Consider the following 23,409-nt stretch of genomic DNA (forward strand, 5'->3'; position numbering starts at 1 on the left):
AATACAACAACTTTTATCTTAGAGAGGAGGCGGGGCTAAACCTGTTACTAGGTAACAATGGCATTCTTTTGAAGACTGTGAAGGCGTGCGTTTAAAATCTGGTCTATTATAAACCTTCACTTTGTCTCTATGCTAACATATTTGAGGCTATATCGTATAGGGATTACGTTTGTGACCCATCATATTAGAGATGCACTTACATCTGTATCTGTTATAAATGTAATGTAAATGTAAACATTTCTGACAAAGCACAGAAATGTCATAGCGACAAATTATATATAATTGTATACAATATATTTCTTCTCCCTCTTCACCTTTGGGCCATTTTCTGCTCTGATTAAGAAAAGTCCTACGCACAGCTCCTAACACTTTTAGACCTTATGAGCCCCTTTAAGGTTAAGATGTTTTGTGAATAACTTTTATCTTTACTAGGATCTTCTCTTTAATGATAAGTGGAAACGCCCACAGTGTTTTCTTGAGAGTTTTGTTTAATTGCTTCTGTATATTTCCTTCTCCCCAGATCTGAGTAAGGTGGGTTTCCTCTTTTGCCACAAAGTTCCCCATCCACTTATTGTACATGTGTGTTGTGGAAACTAATGATGTCATCATCATCATCATCATCACCAGCTAAAACACAAGCTCGGGTTAATTTACTTCCTGAACAAGTCCAGATCTGAGTATGAATCGCTCCACCATTTCAGTGCAATCGAACTCGCAGCGCCTCCTACAGGTGGTGTGGTTTACATGACGGCTTTCACGTCGACAGTCTCTGTTTTACTAAAAAGCACAGATTCCACTTTGAACGCTACACATCGTGAGTCAGTGTGCTGCAGTATTGTAGTATCCATTAAACTTTGTTCAGTTCTCGCTACAGACTTGAAACAGACCCAGACCCTTAGCATGAAATTACACTTTGTTTAAAAAAAAAAGCGCAGCTCAGTTTATTCAATATGTCAAGTGTATTATAAATCCAGCCTTTGGCACAATCCTACTTCAGAAGACTTGTGTTGTGCTGTTAGAATATAGAGTCTTCCCTTCTGGACAACTGCAAAATATTGAATAGATTTGCTCCAGTCAAAATCAATTTTCTTTTCAGGATTAGATTTTCTACGAATCCTCAGTGTACTCTGCTTAAAATATAGTGAGTGGCTAAATAAATAAATAAATAAATAAATAGAATAGAATAGAATAAAATATCAGACGGGGGCACGGTGGCTTGGTGGTTAGCACGTTCACCTCACACCTCCAGGGTTGGGGGTTCGATTCCCGCCTCCATCTTGTGTGTGTGGAGTTTGCATGTTCTCCCCGTGCCTCTGGGGTTTCCTCCGGGTACTCCGGTTTCCTCCCCCGGTCCAAAGACATGCATGGTACTGTAGGTTGATTGGCATCTCTGGAAAATTGTCCGTAGTGTGTGATTGCGTGAGTGAATGAGAGTGTGTGTGTGTGCCCTGTGATGGGTTGGCACTCCGTCCAGGGTGTAGCCTGCCTTGATGCCCGATGACGCCTGAGGATAAGCACAGGCTCCCCGTGACCCGAGGTAGTTAGGATAAGCAGTAGAAAGTGAATGAATGAATGAATGAATATCAGACTTGTCTGCATTATAAATATAAACAGATTATTTATATACAGATTGTTCTCACTGGTCTTTTTCATGCAAACCAGTACAACTCGATAATCTGTGTACTTAACCCCTTCAGCCTAGTACTTGCAAGAGCCACCATTTCTAAGCAATATTAGATATAAAGCTTTGCACATTTTTTGTTCTTCAGTTTGCTCGTATGTTGTCTGACTTTTTTTATTATATATATATGTATATATATATATATATATATATATTTATATATATTTATATATATATATATGAAGCAACGTTTCTCCAGGACCACGGTGCAACCTAAAACGACAGAGAGCTAAGGACTTAAAGTTGTCCTCGCCATATAAAGTGCATTGTGAGCAAGAGGCTTCGAGGCGTGTTAGGTCTGTGCCACACACAGTGCTCTGAAGCTTGTCTTGGTATCATCATATAAAACACACATATATCCACACACATATATCTATACACACATACAGTATCTACACTGGGTCCCTTTAAAGCTTTCATATGGCTGCTTTTATGCAATCAGAGAGACGCTGCAGCTTTTAATTCCTCACTATTAAGGAAGCAGAGCTTAAGAAGTGAAATTCTATTATCTTATCTGTTAACTCTCCTTAGTCTTTATACTGTCTGTCACCTCAGCTGTCTCTGAACTGATGGCTCAACCGAGATGTTTTTTTTTGTTCAGATCCGTTTTAATATTTAACAGGTGAAGGCCAATTAGAGGGTGAATTTCTTTTGAAACTCTTGACTTTGTCACAAAAAAAGGAGGTGAACACTTTTGCAAGCCACAGATGGTTTCGAGTATTGCATGAGACTGTATTACTGTTGCATGGACTGCAAATAAACCTGCAAATGATGCAGGATCAAGTCAGATATTTTTTTGTGAATGTTGAATAGTCCTGTGTCACATTTTCTCATATATTCTTCCACCAGATTCATTCGAGGCATTATTGTCAATAGGCATCTCATCTTTTTAGTTGTTTATAGGGGAGTAAGACATAATTTTCCCAAGCAAAGCACAGTGTGGGGTCATTTTCATCTAGAAATACAGTTTGTATGTGTTTATACAGTGTGTAATTCACTAACAGTTTACCATTTACTCTGTAGTTACAGGGAAAAAGATCTCCTCAGAAAAGCTGACCAGATGCAGTCTGAGATGTGTTAATGGAGATGAATGAGTAACTCTTCTTTCCTTCCTTCTCTTTCCTTTCTTCCTTGCTTCCTTCTCTCTTTCCTTCCTTCCTTTTCATTGCTTCCTTCTCTCTTTCCTTCCTTCCTTCCTTCCTTCCTTTCGTTTCCTTCTCTTTTCCTTCCTTGCTTCCTTCCTTCCTTGCTTCCTTCTCTCTTTCCTTCCTTGCTTCCTTCTCTTTCCTTCCTTGCTTCCTTCTCTCTTTTTACCTTCCTTGCTTCCTTCTCTCTTTCCTTCTTTCCCTCCTTGCTTCATTCCTTCTCTCTTTCCTTCCTTCCCTCCTTGCGTCCTTCTCTCTTTCCTTCCTTCTGTCCTTCACTTTTTCTTTACTTCCTTCCTTCCTTCTCTCTTTTTTCCTTCCTTGCTTCCTTCCTTCCTTGCTTCCTTCCTTCTCTCTTTCCTTCCTTCCCCTCCTTGCTTCCTTCTCTTTCTTTCTCGCTTCCCTTTCCTTTCTTCTCTCTTTACTTCCTTTCTTCATTTGTCTTCCCTTCCTTCCTTCCTTCCTTCCTTCCTTCCTTCCTTCCTTCCTTCCTTCCTTCCTTCTCTCCATCCTTCCTTCCATTCTTCCTTCCTTCCTTCTCTCCTTCTCTTAGGTTCACGGAGTTCCTGGAGCCATTTGAAAGAGTTATTCAGCCAGAAGAGCTGTGGCTCTACAAGAACCCTTTGGTAGAATCAGATCTCATCCCCAAGAGAGTCATGTTTGTAAGTCATGCATTTGGTTTGATTTGCTTAGAAAGTCATTTTTTATTATTTATTGATTTATTTTTATTGACCCTTGAAGAGGTCTGTAATTGGCCTGGAGTGTTATAATGCAGGAAGGGACAAGGATCAGAGGCAAAGCTGCACTTGGTTTTCACCAAGGAAAGAAAGGAGATGGACCAGAGAATAACTATAAATATAGCAGTTAGGAAACAGCTTAAAAATTCAGTCAGCAAGGCATTAGATGAAATCATATAAACAATTGACTTGAGCCGTGGACGTAATTATAGTCTAAACAGGATGCCATGTGAAGCTTCATTAAAACAAATATGTACACAATATGGAGATTATTTTTATCAGTTCAGAATGTAGTTCATTCTGATGAATGCGTTCTTTAGCTATGTCCCTAATACAGAGGTCAGGCGATAATTGGTACAGACGTACCGGATGTCTCAAGTCACCATACGTGAGGAAATGAACACTTAAAAGCAAAATGTCTTCCAAAATATTTCACACCTGGCTTCTGGTATATATTTTTTCTTCAGCTAGCCTTTGCCTTTGACAATATTGTACTGAAACGATGCTGACGGTTGGATGGGGAAGCTGTCGGATGGTTGCGATGGACTACAGAAGCTCATTGTGAGACTGAGACGACTCTGTGTTTGTTAAAACGTATGGAGACTTCTGGTACATCCTTTAACCCTTCAATTCTAGGCTGTAGAACGTCACATTTCACCAGCACAAAACTGATTTACTACATAGTAATTCTCCTCTATGATTAGAGGTTAGCTTTATGACAAAATGTCTCCGAACACAAACAAAAGCTATTCGGATTATCTACATGCAAGACGATGCAGAGCTGCTGATTCAACATAAACATTTGCATCTGCTGTAGCTGACGAAGGTGTCGTGGCACCTTGTACTATTATTTTGAGTTATGTTTGAGTGAAAAACATCAAGGCTATGCACGGTGTTGCACTGTGCCAGGGGAATTTTCCTGAAATGCCCCAAAAAAGACTGACGTACACAGGAAAAGGTCACAACATCTGACAAATATAATATTTAAATAGAACCCATTTATTACATACATAAATTACTGCTGTCTTATGTCTACACTATATAATATGTCCTTTAATGATTGTTTTTGATATTATTTTAGCATGCTGACTGGGTAATTAAGGTGATACTGGGGTCTGTGATTCAATTTACAGTAAGGACTCTGTCTGTATCCGCATTTCTATCTGTTTACTGTTTCAAATGTTCACATTTATACCTATCTAAGTGGGCGTGACTTCAACCTGAAGGTTCTAAAGTAAAGATTAGCTCATCAGTGATTTTTTTTCTGTTTGTACCTGCCTGTACCATTTTCTAACAAACTGACTTGGTTCCATTGTACAAAATACAGGACCCAGCCAATTAGAGGTCTAATTACTGCAGAGTCATGGAGGCTGGGGTTTAAACTAAAGATGAGTGAATGAATAAATCACATTCGCATTAATGTATGTGCTCTTTCTCGATCTCTCAAGCTTCATATCCACTGACTGTATAAAACCGTCTGCTCGTACTGTATAATCCTTTTTTCTTTGTCCCAGTCCATTTCCATAGCTCTGATCTCAACCAAACGTCCTAAAATTGGTCAGTGCAGATTCCATCTGTACCTGCATTAGAACACATCATCAATTTATTCCGAATAATACATCTGTATTGAGGTACACGACGCACCACGGTTCTCCTCTATCTAAAAGGAGAGTCTGCATATTAGTGAAGATTGTCTTTCTAGAGATCAGTAATGCCACTGTCATGTTCTTTATTGCCCCATCCTGGGCTTACCTCCAACAAACTGAGAGCTTGTCCACTCGTATTAATTACATTGGGGTTTATTAATTTATTTACCCAACGGCAAGAGCTTGGATCACTTCGAGTTGTTTATTTAAAGAGGTTGTCCTAGAAGAGCATGTCTAACTAACTTAGCTTTTAATATAATTACAAAATGACATTTTAATGTCATATTCTGTAAATATCTCAGTGATCAAAGACCTGTACGGATGAAAATGACTTATTTTGGCCTTCGTCTTTGACATTATCCCTGGTGAACCCGAAAGGTTTGAGAATACATTTCCAGTCTTATGAGCTATTGTTATATTTCATGTGTTTTATATTCTGGTTCCAGTCCAGCAAAACCTGAACCATTTCCTCGCCGTGAATAGACTCCTATTCTATTTGCTTTGTGTCATTTATGTTTATTATAATGTATGTATACGTACATGCAGGTTCCAAGCTAAGAGAATGAAATCTGTGTGGAAAATCGTGAGACGTAGTCTGATCGTGTTGGCTCCCAGACCTGATCTGCGTGACATCAGACAGATTTCTAACAGACGTGTGGGTATGTACGTTTGGGTGGGCTACAAGTGGGACTGTATATTAGGGGAAACCCAACTGAAAGGAATCAGAAACTAGTTCGAAATGAAAGGGGACTGCTAGAGGTAAAAGGACATGAGACAAAAAGTGAAGGCTGTTAAACCAGACTGATGTTTTTAAAGATATAACGAAGCACAGAAGTGGTACAGCTGAAAGTAATGAGACATGAATCATAGACAGGAGAGTTAAACAAACATCTACTAGTATTCGAATATAAATGGGCTGTTTGTCACGGACGGGAAGCGAGAAACGATTATTAATGTGAAAAGCATGTAGATTATGTAATCATTAATTTCTCAGTTTAAAAGCATACACTCATTTATCAGCTCAATCTAGCACGTCCTAATTTATCACCATGTTGAACTAGATGAACTTATATAATGTAAACACAGTGACTTGGATGCAATGAAGAAAATCTGTTGTCATGAAGGTGCATGTTTTTCATGGTTTCTTTATCTTGTTTTACAAAGAATACATTGGCGTCATCCTTGATTATTACGTTATAATGTCTAACAAAAGATTGCTATGGTTACAGCTCTCTGTACTTCATGCATCAGGTGCGTTCCAGATTAATTCCCTCTTTATGTTTATAATAAGCTCTAATCTTCTTGAAAGGCTTTACAGTAGATGTTGGATTGTGGCTGTGGGGTTTTCTGTTTATTGTTCATTTAGCTACAAGAGCTTTAGTGGTGATATTGAGTGAGGAGGTCTGGGGTGCAGTCAGCGTGAGGCCATGGAGTGTCTCCTCTTCATGGAGCGCACTTTGTGCACGGGGGCGTTGTCATGCCGAGACAGGTTTGGGCATCTTGGTTCCTGTGAAGGGAAAATTGAAATGCTTCAGCACGTAGAACTTTATTAATTGTAAAGGAGATGTTTACACTATGGCCTGGTCTATAGTCTGAATATAAACATGCCTTTATTCGGTAATAATCATTAAGTGTTGTATAACTCTTTATACGGCCTGTAACATTATTGCCTGTACGCCACACTGAGAACACGAGGATAAGAATGTGTGAGATCTTTATATTTGTGACTTTAGGATAATTATCATTCAGTAACCAAAAAAAAAACAAACCACCTTATATTTATTTATTTATTTGTTTGTTTATTTATGCCTGCTTCAGAGCACATTCAGGAAATACACAAACATCTTTTATAAAGTGTTATTATACTGTATACCAACTATATACAATTGTCTTGGTTTAATGTAAATATCTGTATTATTCACTGTTTCTCTACTTGAGTGTACAGAGACTATGTTTCGTTGGTACCTTCAGGCACACATTTTGCCTTTAGCCCTATGGTACTTTATTTTTTTCGCCAAGGCCAGTGACTCAGGATAGCAAAAGAATGAACAATTTTTTTCCTTTTACCCCCCGTAACATGGAAACAAGTGCATAGCAGCTACCGGGTGACAAAAAAACATTCCAGCATCCACGGCTGATGAACTCGATCATTGAATATTGTACCTGCTATAGAGAGGTGACGGAAAAGCTTAGCGACGTTATGAAAGAAAAACAACAAAGGCAACGGCTTGGAAATGTGCAAAATTACACTGGCAAGACTTCGCAAGATATAACAAACTAATCCTGTTAGTCAAGATGAAAAACAGACATTAATGTGACACCTCCAAACCATCTGCACGATTAAAACAGTATTAGTCATGTCAATTATGGTAATTTGTTTTTACTTAAAAAGCTCCAGCATACAAGGAGTCTCTTGTATCCGAAGCCTCCAGCCCACTAGCCATTAATTACAGCAGGTAAAGGTCATGCTGGTGCTGAGCAAAAAGGGAAAATAATGAACACATTTGCAGGTTGGTAGTAATTACTCAGGCATAAGAAGAAAAGAACCAAAAAAAAAAAAAACCCTGGTCTTGTGTTAAGTGTAAGTGGATGTGAACTGGGAATCTTTCAATGTTGTGCAGGAGGATTAATGGTAGCACAAAACCTCAGACCAAATGAGAAGTTTTTTTTCCTCAATTTTATACACTTCACACCAAAAGGTTTTTTTTTTTTGTAGTTCTTTGTAAATACTGTTTCATTTTAGAATGATGCATTGCTGCGAGATCTCACTGAGACGTGCAATATTATGCAAAATTATGCAAAGCATTATATTACGCTTAGAACTAGTGTTGTTTTGATGGTACAAGCCCAAATCCCACAGACATGTGTAAAGGAGATTGAGTTTCATCATGGAAACTGTTGAGTAAGCTGATCTGGGTTTATTTCATAATGATCGGTTACTACAGTAAATCTATTACATAACATAAATATATAAATATAAAAGCTGTACTTATCACAGGTTACTATATAATAATATAGCAAATACGTATGCAAATAAGTAAATATGTCAATTGTAAATTGTAACTTATTTATTCACATTTTTTTTATATGTAGTAAGGCCTCTTCTTTCCTTTAAAAAAATAAAAAATATATATAATTTAGTTCTTTTAAATCTAACAAGTTTCTTAATTCACAATACAGTACATGTTCTATACAAAGACTAAATATCTCTTGGGCTCTTAGCAATTTGCAGTCTGAATAATCTTTAGCTTTCATGATCAAAATGTTCAGCATCATTCATCATTTCCACTCTGTATGCATCAAACACGGCCTGAGCATCTGATCCTGAACCTTTTTCTTTCTTTCTTTTTTTTTTTTTTTACACATCACATTTGAAATATGAGCTGCTTGAGCAGATGGCGGTTAATAAGACATTATCTTCATCCCTTTTTTTTTTGTCTGCTACTATTGAAACACTGATTTGAGTAGTATTTGTTCCAGGGGATGAATTTTTTAGTAAGTTTAATATTATGCAATTTAGTTAAGTTATTTTTCCTTCCTGGAAAAGAGCCAGGATTTATAGAATTTTTAGCGTATTAAGTCTTATTGATTGGATGTTAAATGCAGCTGTGAAGCAGTTGCGGGGAATAATGAAAGTGTAATTCAAGTAAAACGAGCTACTTACAATTTACATGCTTAATATATACAGTAGATTATATACACGTCCAACATGGATAGCAGTAGATTCTTGTGGCATGATGACTTTTTGTTTTGTCCCCCCTTACACATGCAGGCTATATCATTCCTGACTCCTCTGGCTGTGATCTTCGTGGTAAAGATCATACGACGAACAGACAAGACCGAAATCAAAGAGGCATGTTTGGGTAAGTCCATCAGAAAAAAAAGCTCTTACCTTTTTTAGTTCTAAGGAAATCCACCATTGGTAAAGATTTACTGCTGTTTGCTTGTTCCTTTACCGAGAACCAATTTATCGCACAGCTCGACTCTAATTGTTGTATTTTATTACTGTTCTCCTAATGGTTGATTATGTCCTTTAAAGAAAACCTTTATGGACAATGTGAGCAATCATGTTTCTCTCATTGCATTGACGTACCTTGTTATAGCCTTCGAAGAGAAACGTTTTTTTTAATTGATCCATTTGGATCAAGTAAACGCAAAAATGTAATCAGTCTATTTGTTGGTTAAAGTTTTTATATTCCATATCAATTCTTTAAACATATGTCATCCTCAAACAATAAGAACAAGAAGCTTTTGGGAAGGATGCACAACCTGAATCTTTAATTCCTTTGGGTACAAAATAAACATATACAGGTTGTATAATTACATGATTGTGTGGCTTTTTCCGTAAGTGTACACACATGGAACTGTTCCTATCTTTAACATGCGGCCCAATGCATTCGATTCTCATCCTCAACAGAGTAAAGTTTCGGCACCTTGATCAATACTTATCCTTATCTGAGCAGGATATAAAAATTCGAATCAGTTTTTATTCTCAGAGGATCTGTTTCCACGATTGATTTTCCTCCTCAATGAAGAACACTATCAGCACTTGAATGAATATTTTCCCCATTTCTAGCTTTTTAGTCACGTGAGGCTTACATACTGTACACACAAACCCGCTCCCGAATCCTGTCCGTCGTGGATAGAGATTCAAAGCATTTAAGAGCACAGACGTTTCCTCCCTTTCAGATTAAATCATCTAATTACTTTTTGTTCATTTCTAGAAATATTTGCGGCTTCCCATTTGTCTCACAGATACAGTAGCTAGAAAATATAGCTGTCTAAACTAATTTATTTGGAGATTTTCTTGTATAAAAAGATAAACATGAACATTGAAACCAAGCCACATGGTTCAGAACATGTATAGTTTTGACAGATGTGTGTAACAAGTGCAGCTCCAACTCCAATGCCTGCTGCATAGCTAATATAGCTAACGTTAATATAATAACAAAGCAATATCATGAGCTAATATTAAATGCTTGGCATCTTGATCTTGTACAAAGTGCTTTTTACATAGATTGAGAGTCCCGTGGTCCCTGTTTATGATGGCAATCCACTTATTATGACAGTAAAGTAAAACGTTAAGGCCAGTAGCACATCTAAACTTGTTCAGTTCCCTGTTTGTCTCATGTCTCATGAGGCACACCAAAAAAAAAGATGGCCGTGACGTAGCGGCGATCTTGTATAGGCTACTCAAGTGGGGCGACGACATCGCTGTTGATCAAACAACGAATCAAACAACCTTCTGTTTGATCTGTTCTACAATTTGTACAGCAGGTAGTGTGAATTAAACTATTTCCTGATTTAAGTCTAATGAAAGTGACAGGAGTCAAGCTGACGAACGGCGGACTCACCCATCCATTCGTCGCTTAATTACGCTCACGCTGTTGAAGTGTGATTATATCTTTACAATTGAATTTAGTAACTCGTAAGAATGAACTCTAATGGCAAAACGAAGCTCTGATTCAAGTTGAAATGACTTCAAAGCCGTTTCAGATATTACGGATTTTCAACTGCTCGTTAAAACGCTAAACAAAGTGCATTAATTATTTAATTATTACACCTCCTCAAGTTTCAGTTTGATCAAGCAGTCCCCGTCACGCTCGACACAGGCTCTGTCAGGAGGTTAGACATTTCATTGCAGCATGGCCTTCAGGCGTCCATTTAAATTCCGTTTCAATTTTTTATGCTTTATTTATTTATTCATTTTGGCACAAGACCCTATGTATTATTATTTGCTTTGTTTGTATCAATGCTCAAAGGAGCCTGAAGCACAACAGAAACCATTAGGGTAGAAAGCTGAGAACAAATCCAATTAAACCGAGCCAGTGAGAGAAAACTATTGCTCAGTACAGCACTTCACAGATTAAAATCTTACAGAGTGTTAAATATTACAATTATAGAGTCAGGAAAGCATAAAAAGAGATTCTATTACAGCAAACGTGAGCTGGAATTCTTTTTGGCATAAAGTTAGGATGGTAATAGTGCCATCACGATGGAGTAAACGGACCTTTGCAACAATCTGCTGCTCGGGTGATTCACCATTGTACAGTAGGTTCAGGTGATGGTGTTGTACTGTATTAAGGTTATTGCAGAACAGAACATACACTGAAATGAAACCAGTCCAGAGAGAATAAGTAAATGAGTGAGTCTTTACTTTCCGAGTGATTACAGGGAGGGAAGTGGTAGCCTAGTGGTTAAGGTGCTGGACTGCCAATCGGAAGGTTATGACATCGATTCCCACCTTTACCAGGCTGCCACTGCTGGGCCCCTGAGCAAGGCCCTTAACCCTCAATTGCTCTGTTGTATAAAACGAGATGAAAATGAAAGCCGTACTGGATAAGGGCGTCTGCTAAATGCTGGAAATGTAAATGACAAAAAAACTGGACAGAAAGTCATTAGAGATTTTAAAGAGAAATGAATAGTGCACAATAGCATAAGACATGGTGTTGCTGTTAATACAGATCATTTTAATTCACATCTCACCTCAACATCATGTTCATGTCTATAATATCGGCAGAACCTGAGAGATAAATAACTGAGTTCAGTGCTCACATAAAGACATGAAGACGAAATGTCAAGGTTTTATAAAAGGAACATTTTAAGCTCAGCTGGGATTTTGCCTTGTTTGAAGATTCGGCACATGATGAGACTGAGGAGAGGATCATCAGTTTATTTCGTTTGCCCGGTGCAATTGCAGTTTTTTTTTTCTTTAGGGCTTTTACTTACTGTACAACAACAAAGAGAAATTGGAGAATACTGGGGTTTCTGCTCCGACGACGAGATAATAATGACACGTCTTAGCTTTTTTCGTATCGCTCAGGCTGTGAGATTACATCACGTCAAAATGGAATGCACAAAAACCAACAAAAAAAGCACAGCAGTTTCATGTCAGCACAGTGTCGCAGACTGTAATCGGCTAAACAGCATGCGCACACTAAACATTTTCGGTTTTGTTGCTCCATCAGCAGTATCTTTACCCGATAGTGAGTAGATCATCTTAGACCTTTTGGTATGTTCCATGTCGTCTGAAACGATGTCTGTGGGCGCTGTGCATTGTACAGACAACTTGTGTGTGTCATATTTGGTGAGTTGAGGGTGTGTGTTTATGCGATTGAGCACGGCCGTGTTTAGTACAGCTGCCTTGTAACACCGTGTCCAGGTGGCTCTTCAGCATAAATTTAGCATTTGTTTTACACACATTTTCATAAATGAGTCTCTTGGTAATTTGCTTAAAAAAAAAAGAAAAATAAGATACTCCATATAGTCTAGCTTTTTGACCTGCCTATGGGAAAGAAGAAAAATAATAAATAAATAAATAAATAAAATAAAAGGGATGATAACTATATAACAATTCATTCATGCCTCGACAACATCGAGAAAATAGACAAGCAATTTGTTGTAGAGGTGAATGGATTTAAGTGCAAACCATTTATTACCTTTTTTTCCAAAATCCCAAAGTGAATCATGGTCAAACAGACATCGCAGGTCGATCAGCGGGGGGGAAACGATGCTTAGAAATGAACCCAGAAATGTGAGACCTTCTAAGGAATGATAGCGAGAGGTCACAGTGTACAGTATAGACACACACAAGTAAACGTGTGGTAATGAGAAACAGCTGTGGGATTTCATATACAAGTGAATGAGAGCATGGACTGTGGATTCATACTGGTGTCTGGATTAGCATTTAGCATTAGCATGCCTGGCAGCATTTCAGAATCAGAATCAGAATCAGGTTTATTGGCCAAGTGCGTTGACACACACAAGGAATTTGGTTCCAGCTATTTGGGATTCTCAAAAGTACAGACATAAATAACACTATACCATACAATCTATACAAGACAATTTAGATGATAAGATACAATATAGACAGAATGAGTATTAACTATGAATATAGAATATATGACTGATCAGTTATGTACATAATGTGTGGGAGTGCAAATAACAATATTGTGCAATATTATGCTTTTGTGCAATATATACACTGTAGCAGCAGTAGTGTGTGTAATATATACAGATGATGTGATGATTGACAGTCCTGATAATGCAGTACTTATAAATATGAAGCAGTGAATATAATAATGGTGAGTTAACACGTCATTTCAACACGTTATGGATAATAAGGTGTTTAACAGATGATTGAGAGAACAAGCTGAAAGACAGCAAATTCTTCGTTATGCTAGAAAATATCAGAGAAGGGGAGTTTTTTGCAGACAGGTATACTTATTAATATTAATATATTTAATATTAATATTAAAAATTGCGAAGAAATAAAAACAAAACAAAAATGAAACAAAGCTTAAATATCAAGGGATTAGAATATATAATAGTTATATTAATAATAATAATATAGATAGTTATAGGTTAGTTTATAACGTTGTAGAATTTTCAGATGCATTGCAAAAGTGGAATTAATTCAAAATATATAATATCTATCTATCTATCTATCTATCTATCTATCTATCTATCTATCTATCTATCTATATATATATACATATACATAATTTAAAAAATTGTATAAGGGACATTTAAATCACTGTTACTTTCAAACATCAATGAAAGCTTCAGTGAAATATTTGTATAAACTGTTTAATTATAGACAGAGTCACAAAGCAGCAATAATGATGCAAATCTAGAACCGTAATCAAACAGCCAGACTTAAGAACTCCCTGAGACGTCATGAAGAACCAGTCCACTTCTGGGTGAAACTACCATACAAGCTTGTAAACAAGTGTGAGCTGATTTTTCCTAACAGAGTGAATTACACTCCAGAGCATTAACGTAAACAGAAATAACTCCAATGTAAGTGGCATTACTGTACGCTCTCTAAGCTTCACATGGACATTAGTCATTTGTCTGAATGGTTTTTTTATTTTTCTGTCTAAAATCAAATATATCTTCTGTTCTACAGCTGTGTCTCTTGCACTAGCGCTGAACGGCGTCTTCACAAACACCATTAAGTTGATAGTTGGCAGGTAATACACCGTTCGCTTTGTATTTCTGTTCGCGTCAGCATTTCTCACTGTATTAATGACATCTTCTAAACTGATGTTATGCAGAACTTTGTCTTGCCAGTACGTAAAGTAGCAGAACTGTGCGGAAACGAAGAAGAAATAGAGTAAACTCATAAGTATTGTACTTGTTGTGCCCACTAATTTACTATTTAAAGCTTTATTGGATTCATGGCAATCTCTGTAAATCTGGCTTATTTTAACTGACGTGTATTTACCATGTATTTAAGGAAATCCAAGCCTGATGTTTCATTACATTACTGGCCCGGTAATAAATTGAATCAGTATTACTATATATTATTATACAGAAGTGTGCATTTAATCTATAATCAAATAGCAAATGCTTAAAATCCAAGGGAAGTCTAATTGATCCCAATATTTTAAACCCAAGGGCTTTCAAGCTTATTTTACGTTGCAGGCCAAGACCAGATTACTTTCACCGCTGCTTCCCAGACGGCCAGATGAACACGAAAATGCTGTGCACAGGAGATCCGGGTCTGGTGTCAGAGGGCCGGAAGAGTTTTCCCAGCAGCCACTCTTCCTGTAAGTGAAATATCTCTTTGAAACACCTTGGAGAGTGTATTGTGCTGATGCGCACACTATTTATTTCTGTAAGTAACTTTAGTCGCCTCAGGAGTCCAAAACTTTCATAGCCTGTCTCTATTGTCCAGTCAGTGACTGGGTAAATGAAATGGTTTGAGCTTTAAAAAGCTGTTTTGAAGTTCAGCAAAAGCAAGAGGTTTATTTCATAGAAAATTATGATCCTGGATGAACAGGTCACAGAGACGGACGACGGCGAATAAAGTCGGCTTTCTTGTACGACGTGTCAAAAGATGTAGATTCCTAAAGGTGTCGGGATTTTATTGAAGCCGAGCACTTGATACACAAACAAATAAATCAATAAATTACATTTTACATTTTGTAAAGTCTCCCTTTTGGATGGCTTCACCTTGCATTAGATTACAGACAGTAACTGCAGTTTAAAGAGTCTATTAGAGAGGTAGCTAGCTTTTTTTGTTATTTTTTAGCAATACAAAACGCTGTGCTAAGTCAGTTTGCAGTACACTGAACATTACTTCACCCCAAACAAGGACACGCCATGGTTTAAATATACAAACTAATCAGGAAACACATGGGATCAACCAATGACAGGCCACGGATGGAGACATGAATCGAAAACACGTGAAAAAAAGCACACCACAGAATTGCACAGAATGACATGCCCCAGTTTACTTTTCTCATTTACATCCAACTGAAATGAATCAGGGGGGCACGTTGGCTTAGTGGTTAGCACTTTCGCCTCACACCTCCAGGGTTGGGGGTTCGATTCCCGCCTCCACCTTGTGTGTGTGGAGTTTGCATGTTCTCCCCGTGCCTCGGGGGTTTCCTCCGGGTACTCCGGTTTCCTCCCCCGGTCCAAAGACATGCATGGTAGGTTGATTGGCATCTCTGGAAAATTGTCTGTAGTGTGTGATTGCGTGAGTGAATGAGAGTGTGTGTGTGCCCTGTGATGGGTTGGCACTCCGTCCAGGGTGTATCCTGCCTTGATGCCCGATGACGCCTGAGATAGGCACAGGCTCCCCGTGACCCGAGGTAGTTCGGATAAGCGGTAGAAAATGAATGAATGAATGAATGAAATGAATCACACACAGATTTATGCAGGTATTACAATAATGATTAAATCCAGAAAACCTTCAGCAAGTTAAATATCCAGGACAAAAACTGACCTGGAAGAAAGTTTGTATCAAAACTTGCTGAAAATACATCATTATTTTCTTAATTCTTAACAGTGTTACACACCATTCGTGGTGAACTGAAATGACTGGCAAAATAAAGGCATCTAAATTAGATTATTATACTGTATTTACTAGATTATATTTACTAGATATACAAGATTATTATATTTTATAGATTTATAGAAATCTCAAATACTTCAGAAATACCTGAGCGGCCATGTTGATCTCAAGTCACTGTACAGAGCTGGACCTGGTAGTTCAGAAGTTGAGAGGGTATTTTTTGGTCTATTTTCACCAGTCATACGTGGGGAATTAAAACCTGCATCACCACCTTGAACATGGCATTTAGACTAAGCAGAGATGACACCATAAAACTGGCCTCTACAGCGCATAGCGAAGCTGCGTGTCATTTTGATCTAGTAGCTGTGCATCATCGTAACCCCACAGAAGCAACACTAATGCTTTGCTTTACAGTGTTACAGAAAATACAGCATCTGTCTGCGCATCAAACTTGCAGTAATCCACAGTCAGAGCTGCATTTTGTATCCTATTAACAATTTTCTTTAAATTCACTCACTCACTCACTCACTCATTTTCTACCGCTTATCCGAACTACCTCGGGCGTCATCGGGCATCAAGGCAGGATACACCCTGGACAGAGTGCCAACCCATCACAGGGCACACACACACACTCTCATTCACTCACACAATCACACACTATGGACAATTTTCCAGAGATGCCAATCAACCTACCATGCATGTTTTTGGACCGGGGGAGGAAACCGGAGTACCAGGAGGAAACCCCTGAGGCACGGGGAGAACATGCAAACTCCACACACACAAGGCGGAGGCGGGAATCGAACCCCCAACCCTGGAGGTGTGAGGCGAACGTGCTAACCACTAAGCCACCGTGCCCCCCTTTAAATTCATTATAAGTTTAAATTCCTAGCAGGCCATTTACATGTTTTAACAGGTTTACTAAGAAATAGTGACTACAGATGTTTAAAGTGGTGAATAATAGAGTCCCTTGTTCTTATTCTATTTATGCTATTCTATAGAAATATATTAAATAACGCTCATTCATTTATGAGAACTCTAACTTAAAAGAGCTCATAATGCTGATTAACAATTACTATAAGGCTTAATATTTGGCACATTTCCTTTTCTCTAGTGTATAAGATCAATTCAAAACAAATGGATTGTTTGTCATGTGTTTCATGCATGAGTTCAAGGCAAAAAGCAAAGCTGAAAAAAATGTGAATGTACGAAGCTTAGACCTCACACATTATTAGAGCTGTCATAATGAACCGATCTGTAGGTGCAGACTCTTCGGAAACGAGCGAAATGACGTCTGTAACAGCTGATATATCCTTTATTATGTGTAATTGTTTTGAATTTTGTGACAGCATAGGCAGCTAATAGCACAAAAGTATACTTGTGTGCAATCTCTTGCTTCACCCCAAGGGGATAAAGGATTTAATAGCCACCAAATAGCAGAAACATTTGGGCAAGCAGGCCAGGGCACATACTCAACCCTGAGAGCATATAGGTTTGAAATATTAATACAATTCACTGACTTTTCTCAGCTGTAGAGCTGTTCAGGGAAAATAAAAAAAAACGTCTTACGCACATGGCACTTTAGGGCCACGTCTTCCATTGGACAATATGGCAAGGTGAATAAACGGTGGGATTCACACAATGGAATCAGTGACAAACTTGCACTTTGGCTCATGACCAGTTTTTTCTTTGGTCAAGAAAGTAGGAAATTAAACCTTAGCTGACAATCAGCTGTTTAACAATTTCTTTTAACCTTGCAATGTACTTTTCTACACTTATTATATTGCATACTTCCTCCATAAGTGTTTCCCCCTAAATTTAAAAAGTTTTATTTTAGCAAAGAAATAAAACAAACACTTAATTTCAGCAAATCAGCATTTTCTTGTGTGAATATCTAATTATTAACCCTAATTCGAGTAGCTCTAGGCAATCGAAAACCTTCATTAAAAAAAAAAAAGCACTGAAAATGAAGGAGTCTCGACATAAAGGGTGTCGGGGAAACAGAATCCGATCATTGGCGCTCCTGAACATCCCACTGGAATGCAGAAGGAAGATCTGGGAGCTGTATGTGTAAGCACCAGGTGGGCTTTTCGTAGTGAAAATTGCCTGTATATTATTAACACAGACATCAGCAATTCTAAATAAATGCATTCGCAGCCTGTCGAAACTTTTTAACCTTCAAATCTTTCGTGGCGGTGGGTCGAACAGATAAGCGCTTCTCCCCAAATGAGACCCAAAACTCTGAATGATTTGTGACTAACTGTATTCTCCTACCAAACCTGGGATGGAGTGGAAAGTTATTTATATGCTTATGTGATATTCTAGCTTTTTTTTGTGATATTGACAGTGAGAGAAATCTTTATTTCAGCACCCAAGAAGCCACTCCAGTGTCCTAAACTACGTCATTAAGAATTTAGAGATGCAGAATTACTGAACACTTCAGTATCCGTATCAGTGTTTACCATTTATCATCGCAATACCGCAAGACATTATAATATGAACAGACTGGACAGTCAATGACAGCAGAAATCTTCTACAAAAAAAAAAACTGTTTTCCTTTGAATTCCTATAAATAAGCAAAGTTGTACCTTTTAACTAAAGAAACAGGTTGATCATGTGACTGAAGGGAGTGGGATTTAGCTCAGGTATATAAACAGGGGGTAAATACACATATACTGCATTCATGTCTATTATGATGGGATGAAAGAGTAATGTAGACTTGGCAGAAGTGTGTAGATTGAATATATACAGTGCTAACATTTAATCTATCATAGATCAACTAGGCATTCGTTTTATGAATGTACCCGTCTTGGCGGTGCGTCGCTCATGTGTGTTTTTATTTGCACAATACACAAACGCTAACTCAACGATCTTCAAAATAAATGTAGCAGCTTTTGTGTTGTTCTCGCCTTTTACAGCTCATTTCATTATTTAGGCACAGGAGGAAAAAAAAAAACACCTTCCTCTCACTGCAGAGACACAGCGCAAGCCCCGCCCCTTCCTGCCACAGTACAGTGTGTATGCACGTGTTAATTAGCATGGTATATGGTCTTGTGGCAAAAACATTGTGGTGTGTTAAGTAGATCCCAGGATTTCCATTTGACATAAATTAGTTTCCTTTTAAATAGCTAGAGCATTGAGAATATCGCGGCGTGTCTTTCAGAATTCCGATCCCCAATAACACACACGGACGTGATAATGAAACGCTGTAGCCGGGAAACAGCACCGAGTGGCAGCACTTAGTTGATTTCTCAGTACAAATGTCAAGAGGGCATGCATAACCAAAATGCATGGATGTAATTTAGCGTGCAGCGTGTGCATCAATCTGAATCTCTGCTGCGTAATGTGTGTATGAATATGAATGAACCTTGTACCGCAGAAGCTCCACGTTAATGACTTTCGTCGAAAGTGAAAGTGTGTTTAAGCGAGTGGATTGAGCCGCAATTTTTAGATTCTGTTTTGTTTTTTTTTTTTCTTTTTTAATTAGGAGCATTGTGGTGTAATTACCTGAGGATAGAATTTTAAGTAGTATAGAGATTTGTTGATTTGTGTAACAATGGAACAGACAGGAGGCAGTTGTTGATACTAGATCTTCTTGATACTGGAAGCAAAGAGGTTATGTAGACGTGTAGAGCTTATTTTTCTTAATGACGTTCTTTCATTGGAGAGTTTATTCATTCATCGTTAAAGCTAACAGTTTGATTCTGATAAGTGGAATCAGTGGGTGTGAGCTTGGAATACACCCAGTATAGGACCTGAGGCACACACTCATTCACACCTAGAGGACGTTTAGCTAGTACACCTAATGGCATGTTTTTGGGAGGTGGGAGGAAATCAGAGAGCCTGTAGGAAACCCATAGGCATGGGGAGAAAACGCCTCTAATGGTACTCTAATGAGCAGAGTCTGGTTCCTCATATCTTCTAGAGTAGTATTTCCTTTCCACTTCTGTCTCTACAGTTTCCTTTGCCATTTTGCCTTCAGTTCCCGCTTTCAGCTCTCTGTGAGTCTTAGGTTTTATGGATTTGTTTGGGATTCACTAAATGGCTGGTTGTTGTTCATCAACATAATCACATGGTATGAAATAAATCAGTGAGAATAAAACAACAATTTTTTTCATAATGGTGGAAATCTTTAGGTTTGTCCTAAGAAAACATTTACGCAAAACCTTCCATTGCCTTTAGCTAAAAGTTCTATACGAATGAAAAAGTACCGAAACATCTGATCAAGACTTAATACAGATATCTATTTTAGATTGAAATATTTCTTTATTATTTAATGACTAGTGGAAGTTATTTATTTAATGCACCTTTTATTTGAAATAAACTGCAAAGCACGGTTTCATTCATGATACTCAACGATCTCTGCAGTGTTCGACTAAGTAGAAGTGTCTTTGCGGTGCCGAGATGAATTTAATTAGTTACTATATCAGAGCAGTAGATATATGAGGTGGACTCGAGTTTTGTTGGAGTTGATTTCAATCTGTACAAGATCAGCGCAAGGGTAATAACTTTTGCAATGCTCCCTGTAGATCTTAACAAGTTAATTGTTGAAAGAAAGTTAGTTGCAATGCCGCTTCTGTTTAAAGGGTCCAATCATATTTCTGCACATCTGTACAAAAACCTAGTAAGTGTATTTATTGTTCTTGATGCACTGTATGGCCAGGAGCTTGTGAACACCAGCTAATCACAGCCATATGTGGTTCTTCACATAATTATATAGAAACTTTGTAGCTATACAGTTTTCCTTTACTGGAAAAAGAGGACTTTTTTTTTTAATGTCATTTTATACGACTTACCGATTGTGGGTTAAGGGCCTTGCTCAGAGGCCCAGCAGTGGCAGCCTGGTGGACCTGGGATTTAAAGTCACAACCTCACAATCACTATTCCAGCACCTTAACACCTAAGCTACAACACCAACACGTCAGTTAACTTCTGCTCTCACTAATGCTCTTGTAGCTGAATGAGCACAGATCCTCACAGCCACACTCCAGTATCTAGTGGAAAACCTTTCCGGGTCAGGTGTGTGCAAACATTTGGCCATAAAGTGTACAGAAAACACCTAACACCAACAACAAAAAGGTATCACATACATTTTTCTCCCCAAGCCAAACTGAATGACCTCACAAAGAGCCGTAGCTTTTGATTACTAAAATATACAAATATCTTTATTATATTGATTATTATAGATAAGAAAGAAGAGTGGTATTATATTCATTATATAATATTTCGTATATGTATGAAAGTTTTTTAATTTACATTAATGTACATATCTTGTGAATATATATAGATCTGATCTGTATTACAATTTGTTTTAAAAACCTTTATATATATATATATATATATATATATATATATATATATATATATATATAAAGGTTTTTTAAACAAATTGTAAAACATTTCTGTAAAAGTGAACTTTTTCCAACTACATACACTATTTATCACTGGTTTTGCAATATATATTAAAAAAGTTTTAATACAAGTGTTTAATAAATTCATCAAGTCTTTTTGCACTGACGCTGCTGTGAGCAAGGCCATTTTTCAATGATCAAACTTTAATATGTTTCTGCTCATGAGTCAGGCTACCAAAAGGATCATAATGGTGACACAAATTGTATTTTTATGATTTCTTTGTAAAAAAGCTCAGATAATCACATTGCTTCATCTCTGGATTGGGACAGTAAATGCTCCGAGCCAATCACAAACAAACCCATAAACTAACCTCATAAACCTGAGTCATGACTGATGCAACAATAAGCAGGATATAATAACACAGTACAGTGTAAAATAACATGGCTAATGGTTCAGTAATGCGCTTTGCTTTTTCCTTTTTTTAAACATTATTCGAGCAATTGTTCTTCAACCATATAACGTAGCTAGCTATCTACATTAGCATATAAGTCCTATTAGAGAAGTAGTTTGAGTGTTTGTATATAAAGATCTGTATGGGCAGCAATTGTGGTTGAGAAGCAGAGTTTCCCATGTTTGTTCACTTGTATACAATAGATATTAATAGTATACACACACCCCTTTTAGTTTTTTTTTTTTTTTCCAAGTTTTTGTCTTTTTGGTTAGGGGTCCATCAGCATGCACATCTTGACTTGGCAATACACTTGTAAAAACATTCTTAACTTTTCAGGGCATCTCCTGTGCTCAGCCTGCTTCAGGTCACTCCACAGACTTTGTTAGATTTGGGTCTGGTCTCTTGCTAGGTCATTCAAATACTTATCTTCTGGTTAAGCCATTCCTTTATTGATTTGGATGCATGGGTCATTGTCGTGCCGAAAGGTAAAGCTTATTTCCATCAGGCAGACACCTAAAGGTTCTGCACTAAAATTGACTGGTGTTTAATTATTCATGATTCTCTTCACCTTGACAAAAAACAGTTCTGACTTAAGAAAGGTAACCTTAAAGCATGATGCTACCACCACCATGCTGCACAGTGGGTCCAAACATACCTTTTGGGATTGCTCCTATCAGTCCATAACAAATTTTGCCTTGTAGTTTGGTGGTAATTTAACTGAACTTTTGTGTTTCTGTGAAGAAAAACTTGTGTCTAGCTGCCCTACCTCATATCCCAGACGAACCATATGAGAGATTATCACATGCAGAGAGTAATCAGTACTCATCAGATCTTCCTGCAGCTCCTTTAATATTGATGTAGGCCTTTTAGCCTGTATGGGATTTTTTTTGTCTTGTCCTTCTATACATTTTAAAGTTGGATTTTTCACTATGTTGCCCCATTTTCTCAATTTGTTACAGATGGCCTTTAGGGTTTTTTATGGTACATCTTATATTTTAGACATTCTTTTATACCCCTCTTCTGATTTTTACCACGTAAGCTCTTGCGGCTCATGACTTATGCAGTCGGACGAAACCGTGAAGATGAAGAAGAAAATCCTACAGATGCAGCTGATCTTTTTTTGGGGGTTAATAATTATTTCATTAACAGCTGTATGAAGATAACCGCCAAGCTTACCATTTTTCATGCAGTAAAGATATTGGCCTACTGATTGAAAGGTTGTGAGTTCAAATCCCATCACCACCAAGCTAACACTGTTGGGCTCTTGAGCAAGGCCCTTAAACGTCAACTGCTCAGTTGTATCACTGAGCTAATGTAAGCGGGTAAGCCAAATGTAATAAATGTAAACTGGGACAATACGTTCTTCAGCAGTGTTAAATAAAACCCACACCATTCTTAACATTACATTTGATTCACTGTTCATTCTGAACACACTCTAATTATAAAGCGGTGTGCATTTTTTAAAATTATCTATATATATATATATATATATATATATATATATATATATATATATATATATATATATATATATATATATATATATATATTTGTTTTTTTTTTTCCTGCAAATGTTTGTTTTTGACTACATCT

General features: G+C 37.5%; 1 protein-coding gene and 1 long non-coding RNA gene across 2 annotated transcripts in view; one reads left to right on the forward strand and one right to left on the reverse strand.

The window, feature by feature from the left end:
• The window catches only part of plpp4 (phospholipid phosphatase 4), an 83,429-nt gene that overhangs the window by 49,144 nt on the left and 10,876 nt on the right, over positions 1 to 23,409 (forward strand). The window contains exons 2-5 of the mRNA XM_060871905.1: positions 3,380 to 3,488; positions 8,982 to 9,072; positions 14,121 to 14,184; positions 14,639 to 14,763. Coding sequence (XP_060727888.1) covers positions 3,380 to 3,488; positions 8,982 to 9,072; positions 14,121 to 14,184; positions 14,639 to 14,763 — 389 coding nt within the window. The remainder of the gene's footprint in view (positions 1 to 3,379; positions 3,489 to 8,981; positions 9,073 to 14,120; positions 14,185 to 14,638; positions 14,764 to 23,409) is intronic.
• Positions 6,475 to 23,409, reverse strand: part of LOC132847033 (uncharacterized) — an 86,031-nt gene continuing 69,096 nt past the window's right edge. Inside the window, exon 3 of the long non-coding RNA XR_009648585.1 lies at positions 6,475 to 6,716. This is a non-coding gene — a long non-coding RNA (uncharacterized LOC132847033). The remainder of the gene's footprint in view (positions 6,717 to 23,409) is intronic.

Source organism: Tachysurus vachellii, chromosome 6 (assembly GCF_030014155.1).
Source record: "Tachysurus vachellii isolate PV-2020 chromosome 6, HZAU_Pvac_v1, whole genome shotgun sequence".
Classification (NCBI taxonomy): Eukaryota; Metazoa; Chordata; class Actinopteri; order Siluriformes; family Bagridae; genus Tachysurus; species Tachysurus vachellii.